A 19,758-nucleotide genomic window follows, 5' to 3' on the forward strand; every position below is an offset into this window, starting at 1 on the left:
AAGAAGCACCTAAAAAAAGTGTCACAATTTTTGGACAAGTATTGCATTCACTGCAACAAATACTTGAATGCTGACTGAAGGCCAGGACCTAAATGAATGAATTCCTTCTACAGATGGAGCTCATGGTGTAGTCAGGTAGGGGTGAGATGAGATGAAACCCTAATATTAACAATAGCCTTTATTACTATTTATGAGCCTTTCCTATCTGTGTTGGGTACTGTTACTACAAGGTTTACACACATTATCTCATTTATCCTCAATCCTCACAATAACCTCTTAAGGTGGGTCTCAGTGGCCTCATTTTATCCCAGAGGAAACTGAAGCCCAGAGAGATTATTTTGGTCAGGGTCAAACGGCTAATGGGTAGTGGAATCCAGATTGGAACCAACGTTTCCCAAATTCCAAAGGCTTCTGTTCTTACCCTTCCAGAGGAAAAGGAGCGGGATGTGTGTGGAAACTGGCTGTGTTAAACGCATTCTGGGATCCAGTGCCTGTAATACGCCTGAAAAATAAGGCGACGAAGGACGCCTTAGATCATACCCTTAACCCTTTTTTTCCGTTAAGAAAGTTTAACAGCTTCTCACCATCTGGACTGACTGAAGAGCGTTATAGGAAAAGGAGGCGAGCTGGGGCCGTGGTCCCCGAGGACTCAGCTGGCGGCCAAGCGGGGCTGGCGCGGCTGATCGCCAGACCTCAGGCGACCCGCCTCCGCGCGGGCGGTCAGGCCGAGGGTGCTTCGAGGTGAAGCGGCGGGTTAAGTGTGGGGCTGGAGGGCGGCAAGCGAGCGTGTGCGGGAAACGCGGGGCGCGCACCTGTAAGGAAGCGGAGATCCGAGGCCGAGAAGCCCCACGTGTAGGGATGGCGGAAGACGCGCGCTCCTGCGTGCCACCGGCTCAGGCCTGCAAGGACTGTTCTCCAGCTCCCGCCAGCTCGGGCGCCGCGCAACTCCTCCCACCCTCTCCCGCCTCCCGCGGCCAAACCAATGGGAGGGACGGGATGGGGGGAGCGCGGGGCGGAGCGGGGTGGGGCGCGCGGCTTGCGCGCAGGTGCAGCCCGGCGCCCGGCCCGCCTGTTCCGCCGCCGCCGCCGCAGCCGCAGCCGCCGCCGCCGCCGCCGACGTGCATTCCGCTCGGCGGAGGGGCCGGGCCTGCGCTTTCTCCTCCTTCCTCCCGGCCTCCGGCTGCCGGTAGGACCCGTTTCCCGCTGCCGCTGGGAGCCTGTGTCATCGTCCGCCCTGAGCACGGTGAGGTCCTCAGGGAGCCTGTGGTCGAGACCCCCGCCGCGTCTTTGACTCTGGCCCATTGCTCTGAGGCCGGCGTCCCGCCAGGGCCGGGTGGCCGGCCTGGGCGGAGGGCGGCGTGGAGCGTGTGGATGAATGAGGCGCTCTCGGACTAGGCCGCGTGTCCCGGGAGCGGCCCACGCCTCACCCGGCACGCTATGGGGAAAGCCTTCTCCGGAGGCGGGGACGGCCAGTGGCCCAGTCCAGAGGGGGAAGATGTTGGGTGGGACCTCGCTTTGGCTGGGCGGCCAGCCACTCCTTGGTAGGAGGCCAGAGGACTGGAAAGTCTCTGTTCGTGCAGCTGTGCTTAGGAGACCTGGGGTTTGGCTGGGAACAGCTGTGAGTTACGACCCTGAGAAGGGAGAGTCCTGGCCCTCGGGGTCAGGGATCAGAGGCTATCACTTCATGAGCAGGGCGTCAGCGTGGCCCCGGGAGGTTCAGTTGGAGCCAGAAGACAGGGATAGTTTTAGTTCCCAGCTTATAAAACGTGAGGTTAGCAGTCCTCATGAGTTCAGTTTGCAGTACTAAAGTCGGCTCAATTTTGCCCTGAGAAACTTAGAGCCAGATTGTCAGGGACCGAAAAAGTTTCGACCTGTAAATAAAAAGGCTTAGTAGATCCATTTACGACTAGAAGTAACCAAAGGGTGGATTCAGGAGGTTGCTTATGAGGACTGATGAGTCGTAACTAGAGTGCCAAAGGTGGAAGAAACTTGTTGGAAAGACCTTGATACCGGCGTGTGTTCATTCACGCGAAAAATGGTGCTTGTGGGCGAAATGGGAAAGAACAGGTTCCAGATTGAGGGAATGGTTTGGTGGGAGGTGACTCGGTTGCTAGTGGTTCTAGAATGGATTTTCTTTGACACTCTTACCTGTGCTCCTGCTTCCAAATGCTTTCATTCATATAACCACATGTCAGGTTAAGAAAATGTTTTGTGAACAGTCTGGATGGAAGATTGGCAGCTAAATTTTATTTTTGATTTCTGGTGCCACATATTTTTAGATCAGTTTTCCAGGACTTCTCAGGAGTGACTGCTTTGACAACTATCAGAATCAGATCTGTTAACAGAACTTTTTTGTTTTCATTTTTGTTGAAAAATAAAGTGTGTCAGTTTTAGATTGATATATACAGTATGCTGTATTCTTAATCTATTATTCAATAATATATTGTGTGTGATGAAATGTGTTTTTGGTCAATGGGGACAGTAAAAAGTTTTGTTCATATGTATGTTTGTTTTGACATTTCAGATGCCCCCCAAAAAGGCAGGTGATGGAATTAAACCACCCCCAATCATTGGAAGATTTGGAACTTCCTTGAAAATTGGTGTTGTTGGGTTGCCAAATGTTGGGTAGGTGAATGTTGGGCTTTTCTCATTTTCGTTTTGTAAATACTTTGGGTCTTGTAGAAATGGGAACTCATGAGGTAATAAAAAATTAAATTGAAGAAAAGAGGCTAGGAAGCTGGACTATTAATATGTTGCAAAACAAGGTTTTCATTTACACTTATCTTATTTTTGCTTTTCTACACAGATACTGGGTTGAAACTTGAGTTACTTATACTGTTTGTTTTGCTAAACTCAGAGGAAGAAGCAGTGGGAGTTTAAACATCAAGTTGAACCAGATCAGCCCTGGTTTGCCAGAAACACTGTTGGGAGATACACAGTATTGAATTTATGAGGAATTAGAGTAGTTTAAATTAGATTTTCATGCTGGCTGGCTCCGTAGGGTACTTAGGCTGGCTACCAGAGGCCATGCAGTAGGATACTTTAGGAAATAGTTTTAAAAGCCCCATTATAAATTTGATTAGATTTTTGGGAGATCAGGGATCAGATGGCTGAATTTTTACTAGAAAAGAAGGTGACAAGTTTGAACTTAATATTGGAAGTTATGTGCTAAAAGGGTATCTTATAAAGTGGCTAAATCTGAAAGTTGTGAGAATAAAATTTTGAGTTTTGTAATGTTTAAAATTAAAGTGAATTATTACTGCAAATAAGACTAATTAGGAAATACTTGTGGGGTTTATTATATAAATCTGTACACATGCAACTTGGTTGTTCAAAGTCTACTTTTTTCATTATTTGCCCTTCTATTTTATACCTTTTACTAACCTTAAAATGTAAAATGTCTCAGAAGTGATTAGGGTGTACTAAGGAGTAACAGATCCAATATGGATTTATTAAGAGGACGGAAAGTATTTTGGAATGTGCTTTAGGCTTTTAGATTGGTGGCAGGTAGGACAACTATGTTCTTTCACGTGTTCCTAGGAGCCCCTGTCATAGAGATTGCTTAGTGAATGGAGCATGGTGTGACCAAGTAAGGCAGTTCTGAAATTCTTGTAATGTAAAACATGACAAGTGGGGCTGTCCTAATTTCAGTCTGGAGCTGGAGAGGTTTGCATTTTGAGGGGGTTTCCTGCTGTGATATAGGCTGCTTGCAAAGTAAGACTAAATAGAGAGTGGGAATATAAGCAAAACAAATAATTAAGCAAAGTACTGTAGGGTGCTGTCAATAAACTTGAAAGCAAGATATGATCGTTATGCATGTTGTGAACTTTATTGCGTTAGTAAGCAAGACATAGTTTTTAGATATTAACATACTTCTTTCATTCTAGAATCATTGCAGTCAATGCAGCTTGACTTTAAATGGGACTGATTTTAAATGGGCCATCTTAAAAAATGTTCCCTGTATGAGTTTTTTAGCATAGAGCATAATAAAGTCAATATATAGGAAAATAACCTAGAATATTTTATTATCTGGTATAAATGTGCTATTTATGCTTTTAAATTAAATACTCCTCCCACTTTCCCCCAGTTTTATTGACATATACTTTATAAACAGTAAAATTCACTCATTTTAATAACGTGCAGTTCAATGAGTTTTGGCAATTGTGTTTGGTTATGAACACCCCTTTTTTTAGAATGATCTTACATTGCCTAACTGTATCAGGTAGGGTTCTTCGTAAGCAACACAAATTCTTGCTGTTTTAAGCAAGAAAAAGAGACTTATTGGAAGGAGAGCATTGAAGGACAAGCTGAACAGCCAGGCCTCAGGAAGGACAGGAGCCTGGGTAGTGCTGGCAGAGACGGGTCCACGTGGAGCTCAGCCATATGAACTGAACTTCTGGGTGTTGCTCATCACCTGCTGCCTCTCCAGTGATATAGATTCCTGTGTAAGGAAATCTTATTGGGCATGTCTACCTCTGGATAGGCCCGCAAGAAATGGATTGGGGAGAGAGGACAGTTCTCTGAAGGATGGCCTGCTGATCAAAAATAAGGACATTTAGTGCTGAAACCATCTAAAGAATCTCTTGATTTTTAGAGAACTGGATGAATAAGAAGGTTTGCTGATTACCTAGAAACATAGAGAGATATTTATAGCTAACAACAGTTGATATTTATTTGAACACTTATTTAGTGTATGCCTATCACTATTCTGAGCACTTTATGTGTATTATCTAATTTAATCAATGTTTAACATCCCTGCCCCCTTCTCATTGGAATTTAAATTCCGTAAAGGCAAGGATTGTCTTGTTCTTGTTTGTTGTATTTCTAGCACCTAGACTGGTGTTAGGAACTTAGTAGGTAGGCACTCAGTAATTATCTGTGAATGGATAGTTTTTCTGCCCTTGATGCCATGTGTAGGTTTAATGATAAAGAGGCACGTTTTGATGGCTACTTTTTTTTTTTTTTTTTTTTTTGTGGTACGCGGGCCTCTCACTGTTGTGGCCTCTCCCGTTGCGGAGCACAGGCTCCGGACGCGCAGGCTCAGCGTCCATGGCTCACGGGCCCAGCCGCTCCGCGGCATGTGGGATCTTCCCGGACCCGGGCACGAACCCGCGTCCCCTGCATTGGCAGGTGGACTCTCAACCACTGCGCCACGAGGGAAGCCCAGAAGTTTCTTTTTTATGTAAAAGTGTAAATTTTGCAGTCATAGATTGGTATATTGACCTTGCTTTATGAAATCTTAGAAACCCCAGCTCCTTGCACCTCATGCTTCAGCAATCCCAAGGGAATGGCCTTTCATTCTCATGGACCAAAGTGTTGTGAATTCCAGACAACTGGTTATCCGAGGGGTGAAAGGACCAAACAACTTGCCCTGCAGTCTAAGAGGGATTTTTTTTTTCCTGTAAGCTGCCACACCATACTTCTGGTAACATTCCTTTGTCCAGAATAGTCATAAGAATTTACTTTCAAGGAAGGCTAGGATATGTAGTCTTTATTTTGATGGACATATGTTCAGTTAAAAATTCTGTTATTATGAAAGGAGGAAAGAATGAATATTGGGGGACAACTGTATACTCTGTTCCATTACTCAGCAACTGCCTCAGGAGAGTATTTGTCTTGCTTAGTTGATACTTCTGGGAATGTCCTTTGGTTGTTCCTACAGCTTGCCTTTTCCCAATTTGCCAGAGTCCAACCATAAAGCTATGTACTGTTGTTGAGGAAAACATTGTAGGAAATGCTTTAAAAAAAAAAATCACAGGGTAATTATGTTCAATGTTTTAGTTATCTATTTTTATGTAGGAAACCACTCCAAAAGTTTGTGGTTTAAAACGATAAATATTTATAATAATATTTCCCATGATTCTGTGGGTTAGCTGGGTGAGTCTTCTGCTGGTCTCACTTGAGATCCTTCATGTGGCTGCATTCAGCTGATGGCTAGTTGGGTTGGAAGGTCCAAGATGGCCATACCCACAGGGCTGGGGCCTTATCAGGCTGGAAGTCTAGGGCATTTCTATCTTCCCTTACTTGGCTTCTTTCTCTCCAAGTGGTCTCCAGCCCAAACTTTTTTATAGCATGGTGGCTGACTCCCAAGAGAGTGAAAATGTGCCAGTGGTACAAAACACTCCCACCTATTTCTTTTAGTCAAAGCAAGTCGTGAGATAAGGAGGGAAGGGAAATAGACTCAGCCTCTTGAGGGGAGGAGTAGAAAAGAACGTGTGGCCATCTTTAATCCATTGCATTCTACTATTTTCCTATTTTCCTAATATAGTTTTGTATGACACCCATTTGTTCCCTGGAGAAGTCTTCCTGGCTCATTCTTAGTTGCTTGTTCTTACTGAAGAGGCTCCATTCTTGATTGCTTCGAGAAACTCACTGGAGGAAGATTAATCTCTAGGTGCTCAATTAATAATGCTCTCTTTAATGCATATATTTATTTTTCATGCTGGCCAGTTTTTTTCCAATATTTGATTATAAAAAATTTCACATACAGAAAAGCCACTCACTTTTTATACAGAATAGTGTTTATTATATATACATTATATATAAGAAACAATAAGCAATTATGTATATTCTATCCTTGGGATAGATTATATTTTTCTTTTACAATTTTAAAGTCTTAATAGTAATCTTCCACTTATGACTATTAATAATTTGTTTTTTGCAGATTGCTTGCATGAACTAGTTTGAAATTGATGTGGAAATGAAGGTACAGCGTGGTACAGATTGTGTATTTTAACTCTTTTGTAGGTCATTTAAGACCTCTTAAAAATGTTTGCTTTTGACAAAAACTATAGCAAAAGGCAATAATGATCTGATTGTCAAAGCTGGTACTCACTTTTTGTCCTTAACTTACTTAACCTCTCTGCCCTATTTGGCACTGTTAGTAACTCCCCACCTCTCTCAACTCTTCCTTCAGTCTTTTGTGCTTGCTACACTTCCTGTGTTTGCGCTCTATATTAGGTTTCTGTCCTTGGCTGTCTTCTCTTTTATACTTTCTCCCTGGGCAGTCTCATCCTCTCCTAATTTTAATCATATGTTGGCTTCTCTTTTCTAAATTTATATGTCCTGCTCAGGTTGCATCTGAGTTCCAGATTCATATATCTAACTGCCCTGAATATCTCCAGTTAAATTTCTACACCCTACATGTCTAAAACTGAGCTTGTTGCCTCTTGCATTCCCTATCTTGGTTAATAATACTACTTTCCACCCAGATGCTTGAGAGATTTATCTTTTCATCCTTTCCCCTCAGCTGTATTTTTCAGTAGGGCACCAAACCTGGTACCTGAATATCTCTCTGATCTATTTTCTTCACATCTTTTTGCCACTCATTTCTTACTTGAATTATTCCAGAGGCTTCTTAAGTGGGCCTTCTGTCAGGGCGTTATCTATAGTAAATCTTTTTTTGTTTTGTCCCAGTGTTTTTTTGTTTTTGTTTTTTAAATTGAGGTATAACATACACAGTAAAATGCGAAAACTTTAAATGTACATATCAGATTTTTACATTTTAATTCACCCATGTAACCAGTACCCACATCAAGATCTAGAACAAATCCAGTGCCACAAAAGACTTCCTTGTACCCCTTCCCAGTTGGTACTCTCCTTCCTAGGATAACCATATTCCAACTTCTATTACCACATTGATTAGTTTGCCTGATACAGATGGAATCACACATTATGTACTCTTTTTTTTTTTTCTTTTTTGCGGTACGCGGGCCTCTGACTGTTGTGGCCTCTCCCGTTGCGGAGCACAGGCTCCAGACGCGCAGGCTCAGCAGCCATGGCTCACGGGCCCAGCTGCTCCGCGGCATGTGGGATCTTCCCGGACCAGGGCACGAACCTGCGTCCCCTGCATGGGCAGGTGGACTCTCAACCACTGCGCCACCAGGGAAGCCCACATTATGCACTCTTTATATCTTTTACAAGTCAACATTATGCCTGAGAGAATATACACTATATTTACCCTTTTTGCTATTGATGGGCATTTGGGTTGTTTCCTTTTTTTGTCTATTATGAATAGAGCTGCTTTGAACATTCATGTACATGTCTTTTGGTGGGTAGATATAAGAACTCATTTCTGTTGGGTGAATGGATACACTTACCCCACTCACCCTATCCCCCAAACTCCCCACCTCTAGGAGTTAAATAGCTTTAGATACTGCCACATAATTTTCCAAAGTGGTTATTCCAATTTATAGTGCTGGTATTGTAAAAAAGAGTTCTAATTTCTCTTCATCCTCACTAGCACTTGGTATTATCATTCTTTTTCATTTTGGCCATACTTGTGTGTAGTATCATGATCGTTTTGCATACCTGTGATAGCTAATGATTTTGAACATCTTTTAATATGTTTACTGGACATCTTTTGTGAAGGATATTTTTTCTTTTTAGTAATAATTAGGTGTTTTTTAATTCTGGTATGGGTTCCTTGTTGGATATGCATTAGAACTACCTCTTCCTAGTCTGTGTGACTTTTTGCTTAAGAGTAAATAAAAATTGTTTTTGAAGTAGTTTCACAATTAAAAAATTTCACACTTGCAAAGCTAGTTAAAAAAATTCCTATATGAGGTCTGCTTACACTCCCCAAATGTTAACATAGTACAGTTATAAAAATCAGGAAATTAGCATTGATTTACCAGTTGTCTCACTAATGTCCATTTTCTAGTCCAGGATCTAATACAGGATTATGTATATGTTGCATTTAATTGTTGCTGTGTCCTTAGTTTCCTTTAACCTAGAACAGTTTCTCACTTTGTCTTTCATGTCCTTGACACTTTTGAGGAGTGCTGACCTCTTATGGTAGGCTCTTAAACCTTGGGGTTTATCTAATATTTCCTTGTGATTAAATTCAAATTATGCATTTTTGGATGCAGAAGTGACATGTGCTTCTTAGTACATTATATCAGGAAGCACACAATGTTGATTTGTCCAGTTACTGGTGATTTTAACTTTGATCACTTATCTTTTCTTCACTGAAAAGTTTACTATATTTTCCATTGCAATTAATAAATATATCTTTTAGGGAGATACTTTGAAATTATGTAAATATTGTGTTTCTCATACTTTTGCCCCCCAGTTTTGGCGTGTATTAATGATTCTTGTTTGAAATAGTTATTATTGTGGTGTTTACCAAATGGAGATTTAAAAATTTCTGTTGGTCTTCTATATTTATAGAGGAAACAATTTATAGAAGGAACAATGGAAATTCTATTGTTTAGAATTCTATTGTTTAGAATTCTGTTGTAAAGAAGAACCCCCCATTTTCTCATGTAAATTACTTATAATTTGTTTATATCAGGATCAGTTTTTACTTTGTTGGTTATAATGCGTTACTATTGTTATTTATTTTGTTGCTCAAATTGCCCACATTTGGCCATCAGGAGCCTTCCTGTTCACTAGTATTACTTTTGATGTGTCCTCTATTTTTTGAGTATTTTCTAGTTTCTAGCTCCACATTATGTTCCAGGCTTATTTGTACTTTCTCTGTCCCAGCTTTGTAATAAACAAATTTTTCTGTTGACATATGTTTTCATCTCTCTTGGGTGTATACTTAGGAGTGGAATTTCTGGGTTGTATGTAACCGTATATTTAACTATTTGAGGAACTGCCAAACTTTTCTAAAGCAAGTGTGTCATTCTGTGTTCTTACCAGCAATGTATGTGGGTTCTACTTTCTTCACATTCTCACCAGTGCTTGTAATTATCTTTATTAAACATTTTTTATTTTTTTAAAATTTTATTTATTAATTTTTTTTTTTTTTTTGCGGTATGCGGGCCTCTCACTGTTGCGGCCTCTCCCGTTGCGGAGCACAGGCTCCGGACGCGCAGGCTCAGCAGCCATGGCTCACGGGCCCAGCTGCTCCGCGGCATGTGGGATCTTCCCAGACTGGGGCACGAACCGGTGTCCCCTGCGTTGGCAGGCGGACTCTCAACCACTGCGCCACCAGGGAAGCCCTATTAAACATTTTTTAAATTGAGGTTTAGTTGATTTACAATATTATAGTAGTTTCAGGTGTGCAACATAGTGATTCAAAATTTTTATAGATTATACTTCATTTATAGTTATTATAAAATATTGGCTATATCCCTTGTGCTGTGCAACATATCCTTGTAGCTTATTTTATACATATTAGTTTTTACCTCTTACTCCCCTATCCGTATCTTGCCACTACACCCTTTCCCTGTCCTCACTGATAACCACTATTTTGTTTTCTCTGTCTTCATTTTGATTTCATTTTATTTCAGATATTTTATTTTTTATACAATAGTTCTGTCTGGATAGTTTTCATATTTTTTCATTCCTCATTATCTTCACCTGTGAGTCTGTTTATTTTTTGTTATATTCACTGGTTTGTTTTGTTTTTTAGATTCCACATATAAGTGATAATATACAGTATTTGTCTTTCTCTGCCTGACTTATTTCACTAAGCATAATACCCTCCAGGTCCAGCCACATTGTTGCAAATGGCAGAATTTCTTTCTTTTTTTTAATGGCTGAGTAGTATTCCATTGTGTGTGTGTGTGTGTGTGTGTGTGTGTGTGTGTGTGTGTGTGTGGTGTGTATCTCATGTTATCTTTATCCCTTTATCTGTTCATGGACACTTAGTTTGCTTCCATATCTTGGCTATTGTAAATAATGGTGCTATAAACACTGGGGTGTATGTATCTTTTAGAATTAATATTTTCATTTTCTTTGGATATGTACCCAAGAAGTCGAATTGCTGGATCATATGGTAGTTCTACTTTTAGTTTTTTGAGGAACCTGCGTGCTGTTTTCCACAGTGGTTGCAGCAATTTTTGTTCCCACCAACAGTGTACAGGGTTCTTTTTTCTCCACATCCTAGCTAATATTTGTTATTTGTGGTCTCTGATTGTTATCATCTTTTTAATTATAGCAAAGGCATGAAGTGGTATCTCATTGTGGTTTTGAATTGCATTTCCTTGATGCCTAATAATATTGAGCATCTTTTCATGTGCTTATAATGCCTTCATTTTGGAACGGTTTTCGTTGGGAATTCCAGGAACAGTTTTTCTTTCAGCACATTGAAGGTATCTTCCATTTTCTTCTGGCTTTCTAATGAGAAGTCTGTTGTCGTTATTATCGTGGTTTGTTTGTACATAATGTGTTGTTGTTGTTTTTTTTTCCTATAGCTTTCTTTAAAATTTTCTCTTTACTACTGGTTTTCAGAAATTTGATTTTCATATGCATTGATGGGGTTTTCCTTATGCCTCTTTTGCTTGGGGTCTGTTGAGACTTTAGGCTTGTGAGTTTATGATTTTCATAAAATTTGTAAAATATTTGGCCAGAGCATTTCTTCAAATGCTCTTTTCTTCCCCTCTCCTTTCCCTTCCTCTCCTTCTGAGACTTTTATTACATATGGGTTAGTCCGCTAGGTAATATTCTACTGAAGCTCTGGTTATGTTTTTGTCCAATTTTTTCCCCCTGTGCTTCATTTGATAGCTGCTATTGTTCTGTCTTCATGTTCACTGATCTTTTCTGCAGTGTCTAATCTACAGTTAGTCACATCCAATGTGTTTCATTTCAATTCAGTTTTTTCATATACTGTATTTTTTATACAATAGTTCTGTCTGGATGGTTTTCATATTTTCATTATCTTCATATTTACCTTTATATCCTTCAGAAAAATTTTTAAAAATCTATTACATTTATTTTATGGTCCTCGTCTGCTAATTCCATCATCTCTATCATTACTGTGTTTGTGTTTATTGACTTTTATCTTGCTTTGGATCTATATTTTCCTGCTTCTTTGCATGCCTGTTAATTTTTATTGGATTCCAGATGCTGGATTTTATGTTGAGTGCTTAATGTTAGAGTATTCCTTTAACGAGTGTAGGACTTTGTTCTGGCATTTAGTTTTTGTGTATCATTTTGATTGTTTTGAGGCTGTTTATTATATTTTCTTATGATGAGTTCATAATATTTTTTGCTCTGGTGCTACTTTAGCTCGGATACTAAGATGTGACTCTTTGAAGACTCTACCCAAGTTCCCTTATATTATTATATCTTTCTCTGCTCTGGCTGGTGGGGATGTGAACTGTTCCAAGCTCCGTGTGAACCTGAGAACTGTTCACTGTGCTGCTTTTGAGTGTTTTTTTTCTCCTGGCCTTTGGAGACTGAGCTTCCTCATATACAAATATTACTAAGCCATATTCTTGAAGATACCTTCTGCTTACCTCCAGAGCCCTCTCTCTGTGCAGCTGCTTCCTTTCTAGTATACTGTCCTGTAAATTTTAGCTACTTTGGCCTGCTCAAACTCTCATCTCAGTCTCTTTAACTTGGCATGACTGCCGGGTTCTATTGGTTTCCCCTCCCTGTGCTGTGGCTTTGAAACCACCTTTAGGCAGTAAGCTAGGGTAGTTTTAGAGCTTAGTTCATTTGTTGTTTTCACAGGGAACACAGTCCTGTGCTACCTACTGTCCCCTGTTTGAAAACTGTTTATTTCATATTTTATCTGATTTCCTAGCTCTTTGTGTCAGGAGGGCAGTTCCATAAATAGAAGGGGAAGCAAAATTCCCCAGTAACATTTAAATGAACTTAAATCTTATTGTATACTTCTCAGTATTCCAGGGTGCCTCCTCTTTCATGGAAATTCATGACTTGGGAATTATTTGTTTTCTTTTTCAATATGTTATGAATAATCTTTTGGACAATGGATATGCTCTCCCACTCACTCTTTCCTGTTATCAACAGTAATTGTGTACCTTAAAAGTACTTCATAATTTACTTTCTGTTAAATCTTTTAATTTTCATTGTTTATTTTTCAGAATTCTGGTCACTTTTTTTTTCTATTTTCACAATTTTTTTTTGCGTTTTTTAAAATTAGTTATCCATTTTATACATATTAGTGTATATATGTCAATCCCAATATCCCAATGCATCACACCACCCCCCACCCACCGCTTCCCCACTTGGTGTCCATACGTTTGTTCCCTACATCTGTGTCTCAATTTCTGCCCTACAGACTGGTTCATCTGTACCATTTTTCTAGGTTCCATGTATATGCGTTAATATACAATATTTGTTTTTCACTTTCTGACTTACTTCACTCTGTATGACAGTCTCTCAATCCATCCCTGTCTCTACAAATGACCCAATTTCGTTCCTTTTTATGGCTGAGTAATATTCCATTGTATATATATACCACATCTTCTTTATCCATTTGTCTGTTGATGGGCATTTAGGTTGCTTCCATGTCCTGGCTATTGTAAACAGTGCTGCAATGAACATTGGGGTGCATGTGTCTTTTTGAATTATGGTTTTCTCTGGTTATGTGCCCAGTAGTGGGATTGCTGGGTCATATGGTAATTCTATTTTCAATTTTTTAAGGAACCTCCATACTATTCTCCATAGTGGCTGTATCAATTTACATTCCCACCAACAGTGCAAGAGGGTTCCCTTTTCTCCACGCCCTCTCCAGCATTTGTTGTTTGTAGATTTTCTGGTGATGCCCATTCTAACTGGTATGAGGTGATACCTCATTGTAGTTTTGATTTGCATTTCTCTAATAATTAGTGATGTTGAGCAGCTTTTCATGGGCTTCTTGGCCATCTGTATGTTTTCTTTGGAGAAATGTCTATTTAGGTCTTCTGCCCATTTTTGGATTGGGTTTTTTTTTTTAATATTGAGTTGCATGAGCTGTTTATATATTTTGGAGATTAATCCTTTGTCCGTTGATTCATTTGCAAATATTTTCTCCCATTCTGAGGGTTGTCTTTTCATCTTGTTTGTAGTTTCCTTTGCTGTGCAAAAGCTTTTAAGTTTCATTAATTCCCATTTGTTTATTTTAGTTTTTATTTCCATTACTCTAGGAGGTGGATCAAAAAAGATCTTGCTGTGATTTATATCAAAGAGTGTTCTTCCTATGTTTTCCTCTAAGAGTTTTATAGTGTCCGGTCTTGCATTTAGGTTTCTAATCCATTTTGAGTTTATTTTTGTGTATGGTGTTAGGGAGTGTTCTAATTTCATTCTTTTACATGTAGCTGTCCAGTTTTCCCAGCACCGCTTATTGAAGAGACTGTGTTTTTCTCCATTTTATATCCTTGCCTCCTTTGTCATAGATTGGTTGACCATAGGTGTGTGGGTTTATCTCTGGGCTTTCTATCCTGTTCCATTGATTTATATTTCTGTTTCTGTGCCAGTACCGTATTGTCTTGATTACTGGCTTGGCAGTATAGTCTGAAGTCAGGGAGTCTGATTCCTCCAGCTCCTTTTTTTTTCCCTCAAGACTGCTTTGGCTATTTGGGGTCTTTTGTGTCTCCATACAAATTTTAAGATTTTTTGTTCTAGTTCTGTAAAAAATGCCACTGGTAATTTGATAGGGATTGCATTGAATCTGTAGATTGCTTTGGGTTGTATAGTCATTTTCACATTATTGATTCCTCCAGTCCAAGAACATGGTATATATCTCCATCTGTTTGTATCAGCTTTAATTTCTTTCATCAGTGTCTTATAGTTTTCTGCATACAGGTCTTTTGTCTTCCTAGGTAGGTTTATTCCTAGGTATTTTATTCTTTTTGTTGCAATGGTAAATGGGAGTGTTTCCTTAATTTCTCTTTAAGATTTTTCATCATTAGTGTATAGGAATGCAAGAGATTTTTGTGCATTAGTTTTGTATCCTGCAACTTTACCAAATTCATTGATAAGCTCTAGTAGTTTTCTCGTGGCATCTTTAGGATTCTCCATGTATAGTGCCATGTCATCTGCAAACAGTGACAGTTTTACTTCTTCTTTTCCAATTTATATTCCTTTTATTTCTTTTTCTTCTCTAATTGCCATGGCTAGGACTTCCAACACTATGTTGAATAATAGTGGTGAGAGTGGACATCTTTGTCTTGTTCCTGATCTTAGAGGAAATGCTTTCAGTGTTTCACCATTGAGAATGATGTTTGCTCTGGGTTTGTCGTATATGGCTTTTATTATGTTGAGGTAGGTTCCCTCTATGCCCACTTTGGAGAGTTTTTATCATAAATGGGTGTTGAATTTTGTCAAAAGCTTATTCTGCATCTATTGAGATGATCATATGGTTTTTCTTCTTCAGTTTCTTAATATGGTGTATCACATTGATTGATTTGCATATATTGAAGAATCCTTGCATCCCTGGGATAAATCCCACTTGATCATGGTGTATGAGCCTTTTAATGTGTTGTTGGATTCTGCTTGCTAGTATTTTGTTGAGGATTTTCGCATCTACATTCATGAGTGATATTGGTCTGCAATTTTCTTTTTTTGTAGTATCTTTGTCTGGTTTTGGTATCAGGGTGATGGTGGCCTCATAGAATGAGTTTGGGATTGTTCCTTCCTCTGCAATTGTTTGGAAGAGTTTGAGAAGGATGGGTGTTAGCTCTTCTCTAAATGTTTGATAGAATTCACCTGTGAAGCCATCTGGTCTTGGACTTTTGTTTGTTGAAAGACTTTTAATCACAGTTTCAATTTCATTACTTGCGATTGGCCTGTCCATATTTTCTGTTTCTTCCTGGTTTTGTCTTGGAAGGTTATACCTTGTAAGAATTTGTCCATTTCTTCCAGGTTGTCCATTTTATTGGCATAGGGTTGCTTGTAGTAGTCTCTTAGGATGCTTTGTATTTCTGTGGTGTCTGTTGTAACTTCTCCTTTTTCATCTCTAATTTTATTGACTTGAGTCCTCTCCCTCTTTTTCTGGATGAGTCTGGCTAATGGTTTATCAATTTTGTTTATCTTCTCAAAGAACCAGCTTTTAGTTTCATTGATCTTTGCTATTGTTTTCTTTGTTTCTATTTGATTTATTTCTGCTCTGATCTTTATGATTTCTTTCCTTCTACTAACTTTGGGTTTTGCTTGTTCTTTCTCTAGTTCCTTTAGGTGTAAGGTTAGATTGTTTACTTGAGATTTTTCTTGTTTCTTGAGGTAGGATTGTATTGCTATAAACTTCCCTCTTAGAACTGCTTTTGCTGCATCCATAGGTTTTGGGTCATCGTGTTTTCATTATCATTTGTCTCTAGGTATTTTTTGATTCCCTCTTTGATTTCTTCAGTAATCTCTTGGTTATTTAGTAACATACTGTGTTTGTGTTTTTTACATTTTTTTCCCTGTACTTGATTTCTAATCTCATAGCGTTGTGGTCAGAAAAGATGCTTGATGTGATTTCAGTTTTCTTAAATTTACTTTGGCTTGATTTGTTACCCAAGATGTGATCTATCCTGGAGAATGTTCCATGAGCACTTGAGAAGAAAGTGTAATCTGCTATTTTGGATGGAATGTCCTATAAATATCCGTTAAATCTATCTGGTCTATTGTGTCTTTTAAAGCTTGTGTTTCCTTATTAATTTTCCGTTTGGATGATCTGTCCATTGGTGTAAGTGAGGTGTTCAAGTCCCCCACTATTATTGTGTTACTGTCAATTTTCTCTTTTATAGCTGTTAGCCATTGCCTTATGTATTGAGGTGCTCCTTTTTTGGGTGCATACATATTTATAATTGTTATATCTTCTTCTTGGATTGATTCCTTGATTTTTATGTAACGTCCTTCCTTGTCTCTTGTAACATTCGTTATTTTAAAGTCTGTTTTATTTGATATGAGTATTGCTACTCCAGCTTTCTTTTGATTTCCATTATCATGGAATATCTTTTTCCATCCCCTCACTTTCATTGTGTATGTGTCCCTAGGTTTGAAGTGGGTCTCTTGTAGACAGCATATATATGGGTCTTGTTTTTGTATCCATTCATCAAGCCTGCGTCTTTTGGTAGGAGCATTTAATCCATTCACGTTTAAGGCAATTATCGATATGTATGTTCCCGTTACCATTTTCTTAATTGTTTGGAGTTTGTTTTGTAGGTCCTTTTCTTCTCTTGTGTTTCCCACTTAGAGATGTTCCTTCGGCATTTGTTGTAGAGCTGGTTTGGTGGTGCTGAATTCTTTTAGCTTTTGCTTGTCTGTAAAGCTTTTGATTTCTCCATCGAATCTGAATGAGATCCTTGCCGGGTAGAGTAATCTTGGCTGTAGTTTCTTCTCTTTCATTACTTTAAATATGTCATGCCAGTCCCTTCTGGCTTGTAGAGTTTCTGCTGAGAAATCAGCTGTTAACCTTTTGGGAGTTCCCTTGTATGTTATTTGTCATTTTTCCCTTGCTGCTTCAATAATTTTTCTTTGTCTTTAGTGTTTGCTAATTTGATTACTATGTGTCTCGGTGTGTTTCTCCTTGGGTTTTTCCTGTATGGGACTCTCTGTGCTTCCTGGACTTGGGTGACTATTTCCTTTCCCATGTTAGGGAAGTTTTCAACTATAATCTATTCAGATATTTTCTCTGGTCCTTTCTCTCTCTCTTCTCCTTCTGGGACCCCTATAATGTGAATGTTGTTGTGTTTAATGTTGTCCCAGAGGTCTCTTAGGCTGTCTTCATTTCTTTTCATTCTTCTTTCTTTATTCTGTTCCACAGCAGTGAATTCCACCATTCTGTCTTCCAGGTCACTTATCTGTTCTTCTACCTCAGTTATTCTGCTATTGATTCCTTCTGGTGTATTTCTCATTTCAGTTATTGTATTGTTCATCTGTGTTTGTTTGTTCTTTAATTCTTCTAGGTCTTTGTTAAACATTTCTTGCATCTTCTTTTTTTTTTTTTTTTGCGGTACGCGGGCCTCTCACTGCTGTGGCCTCTCCCGTTGAGGAGCACAGGCTCCAGACGCACAGGCTCAGCGGCCATGGCTCATGGGCCCAGCCACTCCGCGGCATATGGGATCTTCCCAGACCGGGACACGAACCCGTGTCCCCTGCATCGGCAGGCAGACTCTCAACCACTGCGCCACCAGGGAAGCCCTCTTGCATCTTCTTGATCTTTGCCTCCATTCTTTTTTCCGATGTCCTGTATCATCTTAACTATCATTATTCTGAATTCTTTTTCTGGAAGGTTGCCTATCTCCACTTCATTTAGCTGTTTTTCTGGGGTTTTATTTTTTTCTTTCATCTGGTACATAGCCTTCTGCCTTTTCATCTTGTCTTTCTGTGAATGTGGTTTTTGTTCCATAGGCTGCAGGATTGTAGTTCTTCGTGCTGCTGCTGTCTGCCCTCTCGTGGATGAGGCTATCTAAGAGGCTTGTGGAAGTTTCCTGATGGGAGGGACTGGTGCTGGGTAGAGCTGGGTGTTGCTCTGGTGGGCCGAGCTCAGTAAAACTTTAATATGCCTCTCTGCTGATGGGTGCGGCTGGGTTCCCTCCCTGTTGGTTGTTTGGCCTGAGGGGGGCCAACACTGGAGCCTACCCTGGCTCTTTGGTGGGGTAATGGCGGGCTCTGGGAGAGCTCTTGCCAAGGAGTACTTCCCAGAACTTCTGCTGCTAGTGTCCTTGTCCTCATGGTGAGACACAGCCACCCCCGCCTCTGCAGGAGACCCTCCAACACTAGCAGGTAGGTCTGGTTCAGTCTCCTGTGGGGTCACTGCTCTTTCCCCTGGGTCCTGATGTGGACACTACTTTGTGTGTGCCCTCCAAGAGTGGAGTCTCTTTTTCCCCCACTCCTGTCGAAGTCCTGCAATCAAATCCCGCTAGCCTCAAAGTCTGATTCTCTGGGAGTTCCTCCTCCTGTTGCCGGACCCCCAGGTTGGGAAGCCTGAAGTGGGGCTCAGAACCTTCACTCCAGTGGGTAGACTTCTGTGGTATAAGTGTCCTCCAGTTTGTGAGTCACCCATCCAGCAGTTATGGGGTTTGATTTTATTGTGAAAGCACCCCTCCTACCATCTCATTACGGCTTCTCTTTTGTCTTTGGATGTGGGGTATCTTTTTTGGTGAGTTCCAGTGTCTTCCTGTCGATGATTGTTCAGCAGTTAGTTGTGATTCTGGTGCTCTTGCAAGAGGGAGTGAGAGCCCGTCCTTCTACTCCACCATCTTGAACCTGAAGCCTGGTCACTGTTGCTATATCATATAATTTCAGATTTTTTTTTTTGCTCATTTATTTATTTACTATTAACTGTAGACTGTTTTGGATTTCACCAGTTTTCCTGCTAATGTCCTTTTTCTTTTCCTGTATAGACCTTTTAAAGGTCATGAAAAATTTCATTTACTTTTGAAAAGTTCTATTCAGGTATTTTGTATAATGTCTCTCAATTCCAGTTTGATGTTTCCTCATGCTGTGGACGTTTTCTTTATCCATTCCTCTGTCGATAGACATTAGGGCTGCTTCCACCTTTTGGTTATTGTAAATAATGCTGCAGTGAACATGAGTGTCCAAATATCACTTTGAGATCCTGCTTTTAATTATTTTGGGTAAATACCCTGAAGTGGAGTTGCTGGATCACATGGTAATTCTATTTTTAGTTTGTTGAGGAACCTTCATACTGTTTTCCATAGCAGCTGTACCATTTTACCTTCCACCAACAGTGTACTAGAGTTCTAATTTCTCTACGTCTTGGCCAACGCTTGTTTTCTGTTTTTTTGATAGTGACTGTCTTAATGGGTGTGAGGTGATACCTCATTGTGGTTTTGATGTGCATTTTACTGATGATTGGTGATGTTGAGCATCTTTTCATATGTTTCTTGGCTATTTGTTTATCTTCTGTGGAGAAATGTCTATTGAGGTCCTTTGCTACTTTTTAATGTTACTTTTTAAAGTTACTTTTGTTGTTGTTGTTAAGTTATACTAGTTCTCTATACATTCTGGATATTAACTCTTTATCAGACATGTGATTTGCAATTATTTTTTTCCCATTCTATAGGTTACCTTTCACTCTGTTGATTGTTTCTTTTGATGTGCAGTTTTTAAGTTTGAGGTAGTCTCATC

At 39.8% G+C, this 19,758-nt stretch overlaps 1 protein-coding gene across 1 annotated transcript in view; it reads left to right on the top strand.

Moving 5' to 3' along the window:
• Positions 1-1,084: 1,084 nt before the first annotated feature.
• The window catches only part of OLA1 (Obg like ATPase 1), a 169,558-nt gene continuing 150,884 nt past the window's right edge, over positions 1,085-19,758 (top strand). Inside the window, 2 exon segments of the mRNA XM_032638235.1 lie at positions 1,085-1,243; positions 2,525-2,629. Coding sequence (XP_032494126.1) covers positions 2,525-2,629 — 105 coding nt within the window. The 5' untranslated portion in view covers positions 1,085-1,243.

The sequence above is a fragment of the Phocoena sinus genome, chromosome 7 (assembly GCF_008692025.1).
Source record: "Phocoena sinus isolate mPhoSin1 chromosome 7, mPhoSin1.pri, whole genome shotgun sequence".
NCBI classification, from domain to species: domain Eukaryota; kingdom Metazoa; phylum Chordata; class Mammalia; order Artiodactyla; family Phocoenidae; genus Phocoena; species Phocoena sinus.